Below are 19,575 nucleotides of genomic sequence, written 5' to 3' on the forward strand. Positions count from 1 at the left end.
CAACAGCAGAAGACCTCATTTGGCACTTTAATAGGACCATAGTGTTCCTAATAAAGTGCTCAGTGAGTGTATATATGAGAGGGGAAAGCTCTGACATTTTGACCCTTGTGTGTGAGTTTGAGCTGTGGATTGTTTGTGTGTGAATAATGGATGTTAAATTACTGTTAATCAAAATCTTGACAATTGGTGAAGATTTGTGTAACTGAGATTTTGTCTATATGCAGCTTTACCACTAGCATTTTTTGTAAGCTTTATTAAAAAGGACTTTAGAGAGCCTCACACCAACCACAAAAAAATGTTCACAGCAAAAATATAATCTCACAACCCTGTTCTAAAGTGTTTAAAAAATGTCTAACATTTTTTTTTTCCATTCAAATACATTTGATAAATGAATACAAGACATGACAGTAGTGTTATGTGAGTTGCAGGCAGATTATTTAACTCTCAGTAGATCAAATCAGTTCAGTCTCTCAGTGGTACTGTGTACCCTCCACAGAAATAACACACTGGGTGGGCAGCACTGAGAGTCAATTTTTCTGCTGTCTGACTATATTAGTCCCCTTCCCCATAACACACACTCTCAAACACTCACATTTGTCTATGGTACACAGATGTTTCATGTGGTGCATGTAGAGAGGGAAGAGTGATATTTTATATGCATGTATGTGTGCTATGTATGCCAGAATCTATAGGAATGTGCATATTTTTATGTTTTAGTATATTCTCAGAATGTTGTGTATGTTTGTATTTCTGTTTGTGACATGTCCATACATGGATTTGAGTTGTCTGGCATGTACCTTTATTCATGTTAGTGTTTGTACATGTAGGCCTTTGCTGTCAGGAAGTTTCCCACTCATTAAGAATGTACAGTATTCATTGTATCACAAACACACTCACACACATACACTAGTGTTATAGAGCTCAGGCCGAACAGGACGTCAGAGTGGGTCTCCCACTAAAATAGTTCATTGTACATAGTTGGAGAGAGAGTGGCTGGGCTACTGCCTAAAACCACATTCAAACAAACACACACACACACAAACACCCACAGAGGAGAGGATGAGAGAAGAATATATCTTTTAATTCAACATGTTTACATAGATATCTAGGGTCTAGAGTTTAGCTACTGTTCTGTACATATATATATATACTGTATATATACTACATATGTACTGTATACTGTACTGACACTTATGCTATATCAGAAATGTATTAATTTAATTGCTGTAGATATCAAAATATCAACCCAATGGCCATGTGCAGACAAATTATACTATACTTTTATTCACCTCACTATTTATGCAACAACTTCAACTAACTGGCCCCAAGGTCCTTTTTAGTGTAAGCATGAAGTCAGTTCCCCTTAAGTCCACACTGGTGTCCTATCAGACTTCAAAGGTGTTGTACATCACATTTACTATGCACAGATTCCATTAAGTTTGACAACCAGAAAGTGTCCAAATACTACATCTTAATTCTATGCAGTACATATATTATGCTAAAATTCTTCTTTTTGTGTAATATTTTGCATGAAAAGTGTGTTTGTGCTATTGTTTCTGCAATAAATGCCACTTGATTTGATTATGGAATGCAAAGAAATGTATGCATTTCAGATTCCAAATAGTTTTTGAGGCCATTTAAGAACATATTTATATAATTACTTTATCAATTTACTCTGCTTATCTCTTCCTGTCTCTAACCTGTATTTTAGTATCTTTGTAACAGGGATACAACAGAGAGAAGGAATGTGGTGGTGGGGGGAGCTGGAATGCAGAGTGAAAGGGGCTGAAAAGTAAACAGATAAACATAAACAATGTTATCTAGAATCCACTGTAACACAATATGGCACATTCTTCTTTTTTTTTTTTTTTATTGAAACAGAGAACAATAACCACAAAAAATATCCCACAAACACAGACAAACACTCTGGTTTTAAGAGGACTTTGACATCGAACGGAAAAGTGAGAACATGGAGTAATGGATTATATATATTTTTTAAAATATCGTAGCAAAGAGTTGCAGTGTCCAAAGCCCCTTCTCAATATTAAACATTTATTTTTTATCATTCAGTGCACTTATTACTGACCTCTTATAGCAAAACATCAGTAAGAAACACAATAAACATCAGCCTGGATCCCCTTCACTGACACAAACAAAATGCAAACAGTTATACCATGCAAGATGTGAAGCTTTTTGATACAGAATGTCTGTATGCTGTTAAAATAATATAATTAAGGGTGAGAAACAACAAGCTTTTAGTGATACATGCCAAAAACATCTTTGTGCTGGAGCTATGCTGAAGAGAACACTGAATGATGTGTCCCTAAGGAAGTGATGCCACTTTTGGAATGGGTGACAGTTAAAAACAACACGGTCAAGTTATGTATTAATTCACTTCAAAAAAGTCAATTAAAAAACTACTTGGGTGCCCTTACTGTGTTGATACCCTAACTAGTGTTAAAGGGGCCATGACATGAGGAATACAATTTTCCTTGATCTTTTGACACGTAAGAGGTAATTTTACTCTAAAAACATACTGTGAAGTTTTAGAACTGAAAATTTCCTCAATAGAAAGAGCGTTTATTTAAATCAAGCAGAAAAACGACTCATTTGGAATTTGTGGAACTTGTCTCCAACACAACACCGGCTATGTGCACGCATTTTAAGAGCGGTACAAGTGCTCTTAACAGTGGATTGCATTATGTTTGAGTATTCAGATGGCCTATGAAGGATAGGACAGTTAAAATAGAAGTACTGGACCACAAAACCATAAGTAACTAATTCCACTCACAAATGTTTCAAATTTCACAATTGTTTCATAGTTTATGCTTGAGAGAACTGTTTGATATATTCAGATGAAATGTTACAGTATGTGTTAATCCTGAAATTTAGTTTTTATAATGTTGTGTGGAGCTTTTTAATTTTCTTCAGTTTGAGTTTCAAATAGGGTTGTATTGGAAGGGCTGCACGATTTAGCCAATCCAAACAGTGGGCGTTTACACTGAAGTCTTAAAGGACCAGGCAGCTTAAACCCGAGCATTTCAGACAGAGGACCAGAGACAGGGTGGAAAATTATTATATTTGACTAAATTATGACCATTTTGTTGGAAAAAAAAAGACTTTAAAAACATTATAAGTGGACCCTGGGGAAGAAAATCTAATAATAATAATAATAATAATAATAATAAAAATAGTATGTCATGACCCCTTTAAGGCTGCTACTAGACTAGCAAATTAGACAATTTGAGAAAGTGAGTCTATTCCTAGACCATGAACAGAATGTGTCTTTAGCCTCTGCGTATAACAGTTCATAAACTGTACATAACGCATCATACTTCTATAGGACACCTCTGTAGGGAAAAACAATTGATAAATCTAAAATCCGATCCATACTTAAATATTGTGACAGATGAAGACATTGTGCAGTTTCTTTGTGTGGTATTTACACTCAATGGAATTTAGATAAAAAATAAACAAGCTTTTGCTTGCATGTGCAGCTCTATGTGTTTGTATTTGTTTTTTAGTACCTTCTCAAACTCAGAGTAAGTGAACCACATTCACTCATCTCCTGTTCATTATTATGCATTTAAAAACTTAAATAACTTCCTGTGGCCTCCCACCATTGCTAAATAAGCTAAATAAATAAGTGAAATAAGGGGAGTTGTCGGCAGGGGTAAATGGGGAGGTTGTGGATGGGTTGGGCAGGGCACCCTTTTCAATTAGAAAGTGAATGGGAGCTCTCTCCCACTCCCCTTATAGTCCTGGATGGTTAGAGTGCTGCTATCATTGTTTTTTAAAATCAGAACAAAAGTTCAGATCTTCCAGAATTTATTCTTCTTTTCTTCCTGCCGTGCCGGTTTTCTTCTTAGGGGCTAATTGAAAGAAAGAAATAAAGAAATTAATCAACAGTAGACAAAAGAATGTTTTTACACAAGAAGGGAAATGTGTGAATAATTGTATAATTCAAGAAACAATTAACAAATGTAAACAGGTTTTCAAAAATAAAATGTGCATGTATAAGTTAAAATTAGGCTACTTCTCCACTGCAAAAAAATTATTTTAATAATTTATAACACGTCATTTCAAAATTTCTAAAAATAGTTCCAGGTTGACAATTTGACAATTACACTGCATAATATAATTTTCTTATTTGTATTTTTGTCTCTTTTTTCCAGTATTAATATCTACAAATCCTTAAAGTAAGAAAAACTTGAGAATGAGAATGACATAAGACATTAAGTATTGTTTTGAGAGAAATTAAACAAAATGTAGTTGGATTTATACTTAAAACAATAAAAAAAATAACTAGTTGCCAATGGAGTAAGAAAAATAAAATTGTTTTCCCTTTGAATTAAAACATTCATGATATTTTTTTTTATATTTTAACTGGAAAACAAGGCAACAATGTACAGTAAGAAATTATTTATGTATTTATTTAGCAGTGTATTTAAAAAATTTAAACTTGGAAAAAAATGTAGATCATTTAAAAAAAAAGGTAAAAAAAATTCCATGGGTTATTTTTGGCCCTATCTTTTTTGTTTTTTGGGGAGGCGACACCATATTAGTGCCAAGGGAACAACTAATTAGTATAACATGAACAGCACTGTGTTGCCACTCCATTTTAAAACTGTAAATTGTACAATTTGTACAAAAATTCAAACTGCAACATTACAAGTTCTCTGATGGCCAGGAGGGAGACATTGAATGAGAGTTGGGTGGTAACCATAGTGACTGTTTCACTTGTTGATTCTAGAGCTAAACATTGTGTTCTGCTGTTACAGCATTCCATTATGACATAATTTCCCCGTTAAATATTTGTGATCATACAGTTCAGCATGGTTTGTTTCCAATCATAATGATTACTATCAGAGCATGGAGGAGCAACATAGTTTTGTCAAGCCACAATACATTTAAATAATAAACATTAGATACTGGGTTACACTGATTAATAGGGTTTATCAATGCAATAATAAAAAAGATTACAGAGATCATGATGCCCTCTTGTTTTTGAGGCTTTCGTTTCTTTGCAGTCCTAAAACATAGAAAACCGTTTACTGTTAACATGCAAAAACTAATTTCAACCCCAGGCATTTATTCAGAAAACACATTCCAAAAGCAGGAAATAAGGCAATAAGGAAACTGTTCTGGGACGGCTCATAATTGCAGAGAAAGAGAATAACATTACTTACGAGTACTGGCCCATTCTCCTGACCACCAAGATGATTACAGCAATGACAAAAATCACAGCAATCAATGCACCGATTACAATCCCTACCAATTGTCCCGTGCCCATAACTGGAGAAGGAAGAACATAAGATATGTCAGTACACGCTCATTCTCACATGCCTGCTTACGTTTGCAATGATTACTGTCTGTTCACACAGTCCTTGTATTCTAAAACAGTTAGATGCAGCACAGAGAAATTGAAGAGAACACAGGTGTCTCTATACACATTTTTAAAGGAATAGTGGTAATACTTTATAATAACATTATTTAATAAATAATTTACAAACATTAAATAATATTTAACAGATCATTAGTAATCAGATCTCAGTGATTTGGACCATGGCATGATTATTGGTGCCAGATGGGCTGGTTTGAATATTTCTGTAACTGCTGATCTCCTGTGATTTACGTGCACAGCAGTCTATAGAGTTTACTACTGAAATGTGTCAAATTCAAAAAACATTAAGTGAGTGACGGTTCTGTGGTCGGAAATGCCTTGTTGATGAGAGAGGTCAACAGAAAATGTCCAGACAGTTTCAAACAGACAAAGTCTTCGGTAACTCAGATAAACGCTGCGTACAATTGTGGTGAGAAGAATATCATCTCAGAATTCTATTATGAGATGCAGGTTGGCACAGTTTTGGCAGCACAAGGGGGACCTATATATATTAATTTGTGATATACACACTTGTGTCCTGTTTTTCTTTTTTTATCACTAATCAGTTATAAAGGCAGTAAAATGTTTTTCTATCAATGTAGGCTGCTCTTAACATGACCTACTCTAAGCTAAAATGCTATTTCTAGCCATTTTACATGCACATGTTACCAGACACGATCATATTTTTTATCATGAAAATTCACGTTAAATCATAATTTCTTTTTTTCTAGTAAAATCTTTGATATTAGTGCAAAAAAAATATTTTTTTTACAACAATGATACAATAATTTTTATTGTAAAAATATCTAAAAATCCTTAAAACAAGATCAGTTTGATTGATCTTGTTTTAGAAACAACACAGCATAAGATATTTGGGTTTTTCAGAGAATGTATTTTTAACATGAGTATTTTGTCTTAATGTACTGGCAGAGTTTTTATAGTCAAAACAAGTGAAAAAAAATCTACCAGTGCTGAAGAAGTAATCCAAAGTATTTAGAATATGTTACTGAACTTGAGTAATCTAAAAATTACATTTTACAGCATGTATTCTGTAATCTGTAGAGGAATCCATTTCAAAAGTAACCCTCCCAACCATGTATGTGTGTGTGTGTGTGTATATATATATATTTACATTTATTTAATTTCCTTTGTTTTTTGTTTATGATCCTTGCTCTTAAAAGACTAGGCTGTTTTTTGGAGGCTCCCTATATACTATGACATGATTGACTCACCTGTTTAACATCTCCAGTTTCACATCGCCTTGTTCTTTCAACTCGTCAAATTCTTATAAGTCTTAAATTGCCCTGTCTCAACTTTTTTGGAGTGTGTTGCAATAATCTGATTTTAAATTACTGAACATTAAAAGAAAAAAAATTAAATCCACAAGATGACTCATCTTATTTTTTTTTCATTAGTATTTTTCATACTGTTCCAACTTTTCAGAATTGGGGTTGTATAACAAAGTTTATGGGCTCATTTATAAATAATTGAATACATTTTTAAGCATTCAAATGTATATTAACAAATAATATGTTAATCATTATATAACGTTTGTTAAAATCATTTATAGATGTTAAAAAGTGCAAAGTCATATTTGAATGAAAGCTTAATAACATCTGTAAATATTAGAATTTATAATATAAGAATGAGGCTTATATTCTGCTTAACGTATTCTGTGGATATACTGTATGTGTTCTATGGAAGAGTCTGGGTTTGAAACAACATAAAAGTAAATGATGACAGAATGTCAATTTTTGGGTAAACTATTCCTTTTAAAAGTTTAACTTATGCAATTTAATATGTGATGTTCATAGTGCGAGGCACTGAAAAAACAGCAAGATAGTCAAAGATGTCAATCTATCATGTTTACATTGAATACAAAACAGCGCAGATGGATGCTTGAACATTGTGTGAACAGCTGCTTACACTGTGTGTGTGTGTGTGTGTGTGTGTGAATGCATATCTAACCTTCTTGCTCCTCCTCCTCCATCTCAACCAACAGTATGTCTCGACTTTCTGTTACTGAATCAGTAACTGCTTCCTGTTTTTCAACCTTTGTAGGGGTTTCAGTGTTGGCAGCCTCTGTGGCTACTGCTACTGTTGCTGCATCTGTTGTTGCTGCTTCTTCTGTTGATGCTACTGTTTGTATTACTGGTGCTTCTGTGGAAACAATTGGCTCATTAGCATTGGCTGTTGTGGCAGCTGCCTCCGTTGCCTCTTCAACATTAGAAACAGCTGCTGTTGAAACTGCTTGTTGAGGAGCTGCTTCAGTTGCTTTCTTTGTGACAGCATGAGACTGCTCTGATGTAACTACAGCCACATCAGGAGTTGTTGTCACCACCAGAGTACCTACCACATATACAAAACACATACAAGCAAAGGTTAATTATAGGGAAGTTTCACCCAGCAGGGGGGTAAACTATCTCTTTAGGCAAAAATAGTTTAAAATTAAGCGAAATAGGATCAAGGGTTGTGTATTGTAACAGTGTAACACTCAGAATGCCTGTCTGGAACCCCGCAAACACAAAAAAGCATCCCAGTGCTGTTACACTAAATCTCAGCACTCTTGTCCAACGACCAGTGTAATGCAATATCCAGTCCCGCAATGAAATCCTGTCCTCCTAGGACCCCAAAGCAACTTATATGGCTGAAAAGTTATTTTGGGTATTCTATTCAGTGCCAGAAATACTACAATGTCTTACCATGAAAATTCATAAATTATTGTCATGTAAGCTATCGATGACATATCACATGATATGACCAAAGCTGTGTCAGAAATTAACTTTTAAATAAGGGGCAATATTTGCACCCTGGATTTGAATTCCAGGGGAATGTTTCACTTTTCAATTTTTCACTTTTGTTTTCTAATCATGTTTAGAAAAATACTGTGTCATTTGTTTATTTCAAACACTTAAATGTAATTAATTAACTAACATAACTTATCAATCTGAATAATCAGATCTTATATTTAATGCAAAAATATTTCCGATGTTGCTTACAAAACACAGAGAAATTAATCACGTGGGCCATATATTTTTAATTTCTGTGGCATTTTTGACACTTTTGCTCATAGCCCCCATTAATTTAAAACCCTGAACCAAGCAACAAATTAAAAGTTTCACTTTGTGTAGTCATTAGCCTTTATAGTTAATATTCCATCATGCAATCCATACAGTTAGCAAGCTAATAAATTATCCTACTAATCTAACATATTCAATGCAAGTACTTTACATATTCAATGCAAGTACTTTACATAATCAAAACATTTAATTTTGAGCTATATGGAAATGGATGTGCCGAAACTCTATTAACTGAATGTTTACGTGATCAGCTACAACAGAAATGATGCGTGCTATCTATAAAGACGAGTTTCCTACTAAGTTGCATCTGAACGCCTCCTCAAGTTGTTATTAAGATTGGGAAAAAGTTGGGAGGAGATGGCAGAGGAGAGTACGGTTACTGTAGTGAATAATAGAGGTATTTTGTGTGTATTTGACCAAATTTGAATTATTGTCAGCATGTTCACAAACATGTATTATATAAGAGTTCCCCAAGATAAATGCGAGGATGAACTTGGTATCGTCCTTGTTTCCATTTCTCTCAGTCTCAAGCACAAGAAAGTGACGTATTTCCTAATTATGACTTCAGAAGTAGGATATTTCCGATTGTGAAGGATGACAGCATTAGTAACATACTCATCTGATCACGGATTACAGACAACTACAGGATTTCAAGGGGGACAGGACTTATACAGGAGGTATGTATCATAACACTGGAACTGTTTTATAATAATAAACTTGCACAAGAGTTACACTAGAGTCCCACCCTTGTCTGTTATACAGTATGTCTTTAGGAGGCATTTTGAGTACAGATTGGATGAGAGCAGAAAATATTCCAGAGAAGATGACGCTGTTTGCTCTATGTTTTGGTTCTCTGGTGACTGAATCAGATGACTGAGCCAGAATTTTCTCATGACCTACCATTAATAGTGAGAACATTCCAGCCTCTCTATCGACCAACAAACACACACACACACCAGTAACGCCCAAAGACGTCCATCCACACCCCAAAAATGATGACCTATATTCTTGCCGCTAATGAGATCACTAATGAGATCACTTCCAGTCTACATCATGCCCTCTACTAATTGACTCACTTCCTGGGTGGAGCCAACAATAACTGCTCAAAAGGAAATGAAGCATGGGAGAGAATTGTCACTGTTAAAAAAAGGGGCAAAAGGGTCCTCTGTGGATGAGGTTAGATCTTTCTACAGCACTCACAATGACCTCAGGAACCATTAGAAACTGAGCTCAGATCTGTGCTGTGTGCTGGTGTCTAAGCCAGATATGACTCTTGGCAATTTGAAGGGAACCTCCCTTTACAATAACACCACCCCAGCTACCGAACTACACAGTTTAAAATATCAAACTCACTAAAGGTTTAACTACAGATCAGACTCAGCACTTTGCATGCTATGCTGCCCTCAAAGGCAAAACACAGTAAATACACAGAAAATGAGAAAAATTAATTAACTCTCCAGACAAATGTGTTGTACATACACATGTTTATGCACTGTTTAAGTAAATTGATCAATTTGAGCATAGTTGAGCCAAACTTGTTTGCTTCCGTACAGACCATAGTCATAGGGAGTTTTCATACCTAACATTGTTGGAAAAGTTGGAAGTTTTCTTTCTTAGTGTCATTGTTTTAAGTATATATGAACATGGTAGTCGCATGATTTCATATAAATGATGCGATCCAAAGTTACATTCATACGAGCAGACAGAGAAGTAAGTTTGAAGTATGTTTGGAACAGAAGAAATAGAATTAAAAATTTGTCAGCTTTACGCTAAGCTAAAATGCTGTTTCTAGCCATTATACATGCACGTTACCAGGCACGATCATATTTTTTATCATGAAAATTCACGTTGTTATATTGGCCTTCAATTAATTTTACCCCATTAACTGGACTCTCCAAATTAAACAGGAAAACACAAACTCAGACCTCTTTTATGAAAGGAGGAAATTAGTTCAATGTAGTTGAATGCAGGAAAAGAGTATCCTTTGTGCTCCACAGAACACTTTTTCATACCGTCACATTCAAACAAAACTGCCCTATGCAAAAAGACCTTCAAGAAACACACAAATGTATGATCTGGTCAGAGATCAGAATGGCATGTGTGAGTACATGCATGTCTGTTTATATTAATGTTCTTGTTGACTGCTACTAACAATCAGCTCATTATGTTTGAGACCCTAACAATTAGTTCTAAGTATGGCTCTATTTTCCTCCAACCACAACCACACACACACACATTCAGATACACATGATGTGATGGGAGGAGCAGAGTATGGAGAAAGAGCAAGCTGTTCTCTCTCTCTCTCTCTATCTATCTCTCTCTCTCTCTCTCTCACCTGGCCAGCAACTGTAACTGTGTGTTATGGAGGAAGGAGTGGGAAATAGTGTGAGAAACTGCCTTTCTGCTAGTATAGGCAACAATGAGTCAAAAGCCATTCAAATAGAGCACGTACGTGAGTGTGTCAGTAAAAGATCCAATTCATAACTATGACCAAGCTAGAAACATTTCCCTGAGAAAACAGAAACCATAAAAGGGAAAGAGAAGGAAAGGGAGAGACCAATATAGAGGGAAAGAGCAGAGAGGACAGAAAATAGAGAGAATGAGGCCAATATTGGGCCTCAGTCTGTTAAACAGGGAGAGAAACCTTTTCCAGGGTTACACACAGGAAAGACACAGGCCAACCATTTACCCCCAATCCATCACAATCTTCTTCTTCTTCAGCATACAGTATGTGTGTGTCTGTGTGTTGTGAGGGAGTGTGATTCTGGAATGTTTTTAGTACTAGGGAGAATGAGAGAAGAACATCTCATAAAGAGGCAGATCCACTCCCTCTTTTTGACACACAAATAAGCATACACATTCACATTACATGGCATATCACGAGTGGGCAGCAGAGGACAAGGCAAGTGGAAAATCACTATTATAACTAGCACAACATATCAAAGACGAACATTCACAGCCTGATCTGAATACAACACCCAACACTCCAGACCTAAGGGTGTCAAAACTATGTATCTGCCAGAGCGCCGCATTTACCAGCAAATCTAAATTCCTTCCAATTAAGCTTGAAAAGAAATGTGGAGTTTACTTAAAGTGAAGTCAAGAGTTATTTCACATTTAGGAGTGAGCCATTAATTCATATTGAGGAGAGGATTCAGATTCAGGAGATTGAGTTCTTTGGAGTTAATTCAGATTGAGTGCCATGAAGTTCATTTAGATTTGATCTGTTTTAAATTGATATAGATCAATCAGCGGTTTCAGATTCAATTGTTATTTTTGATTGAGTTCTATGGAGTTAATTCAGATTGAGCACAATGGAGTTAATTCCAAATCAGCTCTGACAGACTGAGCTCTGATTAGTTGATTCAGACTGAAGAGTGAATTTAGATTATGAAATTAATTTAAGTAATATGCTGAAAAGAGCATTGCTGGTCACCATCTTATGTTGTGTTTTGGACTGGTGCCCTAGCATGAGATGCTGGTGCGCTGGTGTCTGCACCAGCCTTTTAAACTATCTTAAAGGGATAGTTCACCCAAAAATGGTGAAAAATTCTCTCATCATTTACTAACCCTCATGCATCCCAGAATTTACTTTCTTCTGCTGAACACAAAGATTTTTAGAAGAATATTTTAGCTCTGTAGGTCCATACAATGCACATGAATGGTGACTAGAACTTCAAAAGCTCCAAAAAGGAAATAAAGTCAGCATAAAGTAATCCATAAGATTCCAGTGGTTTAAACAATGTCTTCTGAAGCAATCCAGTTAGTTTTGAGAGAGAACAGACCTAAATGTAACTCCTTTTTCACTGTACACCTTTACAGCAGTCTCCTTGGTGATCATGATTTCAAGATCGATTACACTTCCTGTAGCGCCATCTAGCGCTCTGTGCATGAGAAATCATGATCATGCCTAGAGACTACAATGGCAAGATGTCCAGTGAAAAAGGAGTTATATTTTGGTCGGTTCTCACCCAAAACCTACTGGATCGCTTCAGAAGATATCGATTAAACCACGGGAGTTGTATAGATTAATTTATGGTGATGTCAGCTCCTTTTTGGACCTTCAAATCCTGATCACCATGCACTTGCATTGTAAGGACCAACAGATCTGAGATATTCTTCAAAAAATATTAGCTTGCATTCAGCAGAAGAAAGAAAGTCATTCATATCTGGGATGGCATTTTTTGAAGGGTGGAGTTAATTCAGAATGAACAGAACAATACTTTTATTAATTAAATTCCATCAGATCTCTTAGAAATTGATTGTGGAATGGATTCACATAATATTCAGATTCAGCTTTGTCAGACATTGATTCAGATTGAGGGGTGGATTCAGATTATGGGTTTTATTCAGATTAGTCCCTTTAATTTAATGCAGATTCAGCAGATCTGATTTAAATTGAGTAATATAAAGTTGATTTAGAATGTTTCAGACCAATTGAGCTTTGTAAAGAGGTTGGGGTGTGCCTGTGTGCATTTTGGAGAGTATCAGGGTTCATGTAGCTAAATTATCTCCAAGTACATCCAATACCTACAGTAGATGTACTCTTAAATGTCAGTGTACCATTACTGTATTCATAACACACATTACAACACATAACAAATTGAGTCATGTATAGTTGTTCACATACAGTACATATAGATTCATTTAGATACATTGTATATATGTATGATTTCCCCCCTTTCCTTAGATCTTTTGGTGTTTTAGTCATTTTTGCATCAGGGCAATTTATGTATTTGCATTATCGAAAAGATATACAATATACAGTACTGTGCAAAAGTTTTAGGCAGTTGTGAAAAATTTTGAATACTGAGAATGCTTTCAAACATAATGCATGAATATTTTTAATGTATTAATTAACTTCATACAAAGTGTAGTAAAGTCTTGTAAACATTAAGAAAACTAAATCAATATTCGGTGTGACCACCCTATGCCCTTAAAACAGTAACAATTCTCCTTGGTACACATTCACAGAGTTTTTTAAGGTTATTGGCAGATAAATTGTTCCAAGCATATTGGTGAAAATGCCACAGTTCTATGTTTTTATGCTGTCTCAATTCCTTCTGTCTCTTCATGTAATCCCAGGCTGACTCAATGATGTTGAGATTCAGGCTCTGTGGGGGCCATACCATCTGTTGCAGGGATCCCTGTTCTTCTAGTCTATTTGCAAAATGAATGTTTAGGAGTCAATTATTTTTCCAATTGACACACTACAGAAAATATTTAAAACCATCTTAAGACAAAAGTTTTTGTGAAACATCTAATATGCCTAAGACTTCTGCACCTGTACATATATGCAGGATTAGGGAGAAGAAACATTCAACCATTGAAGCTTCACTTTTAGAACAGGGAGTGGCACTACCAGACTGGCAGAACGGGAAGAGAGGGAAATGAATGGCAACAGGAGAAATAATGAGAGAGACAGAAGGAGAGAGAGAGTGAGAGAGAAAGTCTGGAGAGGAAGAGTGTGTGCTGATGCCACTCCTCTGAATACTGGGATTGAGTTTTTCCAAAGTTTCAAACTTGCTGAGTATCTTAATGTGATGTTTAGGGGGCTGTAATCGACACTGGGCAATGAGTCAGAGGCTCTGCAGTTTAAAAATAATATCCATGCCCCCTCCAACCCAACTCTGAAGGGGTGAAAGCTTGATACCCCGCCAAAAATGGTTACAAGGGTTGTCTCTCTCGCTCACTCTCCCAAGCCTGCTCTGCACTCAAATGTAACCAGCATAAATACTAAGTGCTCAAATGCAACCCTTAAATATAGAGTCAGCTCTATTAATACACATGTGTAACCCAGCCCAGAGTGAGAGAAAGAGGGATCAACAGAGACAAAGGGATCAAGAGAGATAGATCAATGCTGGCAAACTCAAGAATGGTATATAATGACACAAGAGTCTCTGCACCATTACATAATTTTCCCAGCGCATTGTCCAAATGAGAGAAACACTGTATCAGCACATGCTTAGAAGTCTGAGTAACTTTTTGAAAAATTCATCTTAGATGAAAACTCATTGAAAAATGATCTTGCTGATGCCATAGTGACAAATGATCTAAGAGAAGGAGAAAAATCATCGACATACAAATAGGATTTGATTTATTCTAATATTTTAGATTACAGAGATGGAAGAGTATGGTAAATTATGTGCTGTACATGTTAGATAAAATAAACAGAAAAAATGTAAACTTAATTTAGTGGATATTTAAGTATAATCTAAATAAAATATGAACAAACAAGACTACTCTGAATGAATAAAAGGGTCACTAAGCTGGGTAGACAGAGACATAATTTAAGAGAAGTACAATAAATTCAGAAAGTAGAGAAAAGGACAGAGTATGTAAGAAAGAACAGTGTAACAGCAGCACCAACTTTGAATGTTTGTGCATCTGTGTGTGTTTACTTACTTGCATGGGTGTAGGTAAAGAAAGGCCCTGCCAGGGCAACCAGCAGCAGCAGTATGATCCTCATCATGGTAACTGTTCTGTCCTTCAACTGACTCTTTTAAAAACTCAGAGGCTCCTAAAAATGCACAGCAAGCTCTAAATAAAATACTGGCTCACACTCAGATGTGTGCCTTAAAGTTGGTTTGAATGGAAAGGGGTGTTGAGGTCTGGAGCAGCAGTACGGGCAGAGGCACCAAGAGCCAGAGTGAGAGAGTGTAAGTGTGTAGTGTGTGTGAGTATGTGTCTTTACAGGATGAGGGGGGCTGGGCATTGGTGTTAGGTGGTCCTGCCCCTTATGCCTTCAAGTAAATCTCTGTCTATCTGTCTTATGCTCGCTCTCTCTCTTTCTCTCTCTCTCTCTTCTGCTCTCTTGCTTAATTTCAATTTTCCATTTAAAGTACTTTTTTAGCATGATTGTGTTTACATTATATTAATGCACAAAACAGATAATGACAAGACAAATAATAATAATAAGACAGTAACAAATAACAATAAAAATAGAATTAAAATATGCTGCCAGGTAATGAATAAAATAAAAACTATAATAATATACTATATAATAAGACATTATGAACATTAAAATTAACTAAATACTGTGACTGAAGTACATCAAGGCAGTAATTGGTTTCTGAGGGTGTGCATCTCAAAAATGAATTTTTCTGCAACTGATGCATGATTGTCCTCGCCCATGATTTCCAGCATTTGTTCTGTGTCTGCTGAACTGGTAAACTGTGGCATGAGGTTTGAGAGTTTGTGGAGGTATTTCTCTCTCACTTCAGTAAAATGTCTCACAGTGAAGGAGAAAGTGTGTCTCTGTCTCGAGCTCACCAGTGTCACAGTGAGCACAGACTTGTTCTTCATTTGGAAGATCATAATTTTAGTTTTTTTCAGATTGACTGTCAGGGCCCAGTTCTGACAGTAGTTCTCCAGCAGGTCCAGTTTGTGCAGTAGCTGACAGCAGCACCAGATCATCTGCCCAGTGAAGAAATGTAACTACAGAATTATTTAGAGTAAGACCGGGTGTTGCAGATTGTTCCAGTAGCACTGTTAACTCATTAATGTAAATGTTGAATAGAGTTGGGCCCATACTGCAGCCCTGTCTCACTCCTCGCCCTTGAGTGAAAAATTCTGTTCTTTTATTGCCAATTTTAATTCCACACCTGTTGTCCGAAAAAAATAGATTTGATAGTGTCGTACATTTTACCCCCAATGCCGGATTGTAGAATTTTATAATATAGACCATCATGCCAAATGGAATGAAATGCTTTTTTCAATCAACAAAACATGCATACATTTTGCCTTAGCTTTTTTGATGAACATGCTGGTTGACTAATATGCGTAGCATGTGAATGTGGTCGGTGGTGCGGTGGTTTGGTAGGAATTCAATCTCTTACTCAAGACATTGTGCTTATAAGGCCTGTATCCGGGCATTCAGGATACAGCAGAAAGTCTTCCCCAGATTGCTGCTCACACAAATGCCTCGGTAGTTATTGGGGTAGAATTTGTCTCCACTTATATAAAGGGTGTATTATGCCCATACTCCAGGTATCAGGAAAGTAGCCAGTTTTAACAAGGCCTCCTGCATTACTGCAGGACTGTGCTTCAGGATTTCTGTTCTAATGTTGTCTAAACCACATGCCTTTCTGGGTTTTAGTTTAAGTGCATCTGTCAATTCTGATAGTCTAAAGGGTTTTGGTTCTTTTTGTTTTTTATTGCAGATTCCAATTGACTCTGGGATTTTCTGCGGAAATTTATTTGGATATGTTTTTAAAAAAGCCTTTCCATAATTCTCTGTTTTGTGTCCTGGCTGTGTTGTTTATTCAGACTGTTCCATTTTTCCCAGAACTGATTATTATTAATTGAGTCTTCACTTTCATTAAGAGTGTGGTTTAGAGGTTGCCTTTTGTGGTGTTGTATCTTTATAATCCCTGAGTGCTTCACAATAGTTTTGTCTGGTTTCAGCTTTGTGTGGCTCTCTATGTTTTTGGTTGGAGAGTTGTTTTCTTGTCATTTTGCATTCTTTATCAAACCAAATTTCATCCCCAGTTTTAGTTTAGTTTTCTTGTTTTTACAGAGTAGACTTGCTTTGATTGAGCACCTTTGATAAATGTCATTTATTTGTTGTACTGTGGAATCTTGTTGACAGTAAAAAAAATATATATATATTTGTAATCTATTGATTATATCTCTCTCTCTCTAGCCTTCTTTCTTTAAGAAACATATGCTCTAATTTGTTTATTATGAAGCTAATTATCTAATAACATTATTAAAATAATGATAATTATTAATCGTAATTATTATTATAATTGCTTTTATATGTATTAACCTGAAAACAGCTATATATATTATATAAACTTTTGTTTTAATTTTTCTTTCTTTTTGTCAGCTTTATCTTTTTACTATTGATTAGTGCAATTAATTATATTTCATGCAAACATTCAATTCAAATCTCTCTTATTTATTGCAATTTAATGACGGTTTTCAGAATGCTGAGCTTGTGTGGCATTTCATGTTGAAATGAATCAATAAAATCTTTGACACAGAATTCGTTTTCTACCGTTACACGTCAGAAGTTAGAAGACATAGCTAACCTGTTCGAGATTTATTGGGTGTGAATGCTATCATTTTATGCTGACATCTAGTGCCAACTTAGTGTAATTACAGGAGCACAATGTTCCTTCTGTCTGAAGGCAGCCAAATCCACTCTCATATAAACAAGCCCACACAGAGAGATTTATAGACTTACATTTCTGTAAGACTGGGGGTGGATATGACCATTTTAATTTCATAGATCTGCAGTAACTGCAGTAAGTATCTTCGTCAGTATTAGACTGGATTTCAAACACGTGGAGTCTCTGTCTTGGCTCATCAAAATGTAAATGAACAAAGAAGAGAAACAACAGAGTAGCTCCATAGTTGAGACTAATCCTGTCCCATGTAGGATTAATATGTAAATGTGCCTCCCAAACTTTTATAGGATGTCCATTGAGAGGAGCTCTGAGGAACAAATAAATAACAAAACTGAACTCAAAAACCTTAAATCCCAGGAGATTAGCAGTTACAGAAATACTCAAACCAGCACATCTGGCACCAACAAACATGCCACGGTCCAAATCACTGAAATTGAAAACCATTGAAAACCTCTGGAATGTGTTCAAGAGGAAGATGGATGACCACAAGACATCAAACAAAGCAGAGATGGGCATGCTTGTGATCTCAAGGCCCAGGGGGGCCCCATGCAAAGGTTTATAGTTGACCCTTAATGGGATCAAGTACAACAATTTACTCACTGACTTATATCACCGAAAAATGCATATTGATAAATGATAAATACATTCATTTTTATCATTAAAACACATTTCAACTTGTCATCTGATTCTGATACCCCACCCCCCTACTGTTATTGTGAAAATGGTTCGGTCGAAACACCTGCCAATCAGATGTGCGGAACACACACAATGTACATTGTGAAAATCGAGGACTGACAAGACAGTCAAAATGATTCACCAAAGGCTAAAATCAGGGGCCACAAAAAAGAAATGCGAGCAAATAGGGAGCAAAAGTGAACGAAAGAAGCAGAGAGGCGATGGCCAAATTTCTTGCCAAGCATGAAGCACTAGGTATGACAGGCGAAGCTGAACGTGGCAAAAGCGAGGAGCTAGTAGACTAGCAAATAAAACTGCAGCTAGCTAGCTAGCTTAACCTTTAAACAGCGTTAGCACGTTCACTTGACTAGATAAGATATCAATATAATATGCCCTTATAAGTAGGTATGGGTACCAAAACCCGATATTAAACGGGCCCCGGTGCTAAATTATTAAAGACCGTAGTATTTATAAGCTCCGACATTACGGTCCTTTTTAACGTTTTGGTGTAATTTATAATCACGCTGCTGCAGTCTCTCTACTCTGATTCGGATCTGCGACACACACACACACACACACACACACACACACACACACACACACACACACACACACACACACACACACACACACACACACACACACACACACACACACACACACACACACACACACACGCGTTTGGTTTCCATGTTTTATGGGGACTTTCCATAGACATAATGGTTTTTATACTGTACAAACTTTATATTCTATCCCCTAAATCTAACCCTACCCCTAAATCTAACCCTCACAGAAAACTTTCTGCATTTTTACATTTTCAAAAAACATAATTTAGTATGATTTATAAGCTGTTTTCCTCATGGGGACCGACAAAATGTCCCCACAAGGTCAAAAATTTCGGGTTTTACTATCCTTATGGGGACATTTGGTCCCCACAAAGTGATAAATACACGCACACACACACACACACACACACACACACACACACACACACACACACACACACATATACATACTAAGGGTGACCAGATCCTGACAAAGAGTAGCTATGTTAATGTGTGACATGTTGCCAATGCTGAGAAGTCAATTTTTTTTATTTGAAGTTTTATCAAAATTAAGTTTTCCACGTCGCTATGTAGGCAGCAAAGATGGTGACAGATCCACATACACTTGACCCACATGTGCGCAGTTTGAGTGACATCAAACACAGACCCTTGATGACAGCGATTGGATACAATTATTTTATTGACATTTTAGATTAGTTTCCAGTGAGATGTTGAGTATAGATAGTGACTTTGCTGTT

At 36.1% G+C, this 19,575-nt stretch overlaps 1 protein-coding gene across 2 annotated transcripts; it reads right to left on the reverse strand.

Moving 5' to 3' along the window:
* Positions 1-1,856: 1,856 nt before the first annotated feature.
* si:ch211-156j16.1 (uncharacterized protein LOC564557 homolog) lies at positions 1,857-15,155 on the reverse strand. Of its 2 annotated transcripts, XM_052094780.1 has the most exons (5): positions 14,869-15,155; positions 7,352-7,732; positions 5,190-5,295; positions 4,984-5,032; positions 1,857-3,872 (listed from the first exon to the last, which is right to left on the reverse strand). In XM_052094780.1, exons 1-5 carry the CDS (start codon positions 14,933-14,935, stop codon positions 3,813-3,815), a joined length of 663 nt encoding a protein of 220 aa, XP_051950740.1. In that variant the 5' UTR covers positions 14,936-15,155; the 3' UTR covers positions 1,857-3,812. The 2 variants fall into 2 exon arrangements, with proteins under 2 accessions (XP_051950740.1, XP_051950741.1); XM_052094781.1 differs by lacking the exon at positions 4,984-5,032 and having other exon boundaries at positions 14,869-15,149.
* Between the last annotated feature and the right edge of the window lie 4,420 nt (positions 15,156-19,575).

Source organism: Xyrauchen texanus, chromosome 27, assembly GCF_025860055.1.
Source record: "Xyrauchen texanus isolate HMW12.3.18 chromosome 27, RBS_HiC_50CHRs, whole genome shotgun sequence".
Lineage (NCBI taxonomy): Eukaryota > Metazoa > Chordata > Actinopteri > Cypriniformes > Catostomidae > Xyrauchen > Xyrauchen texanus.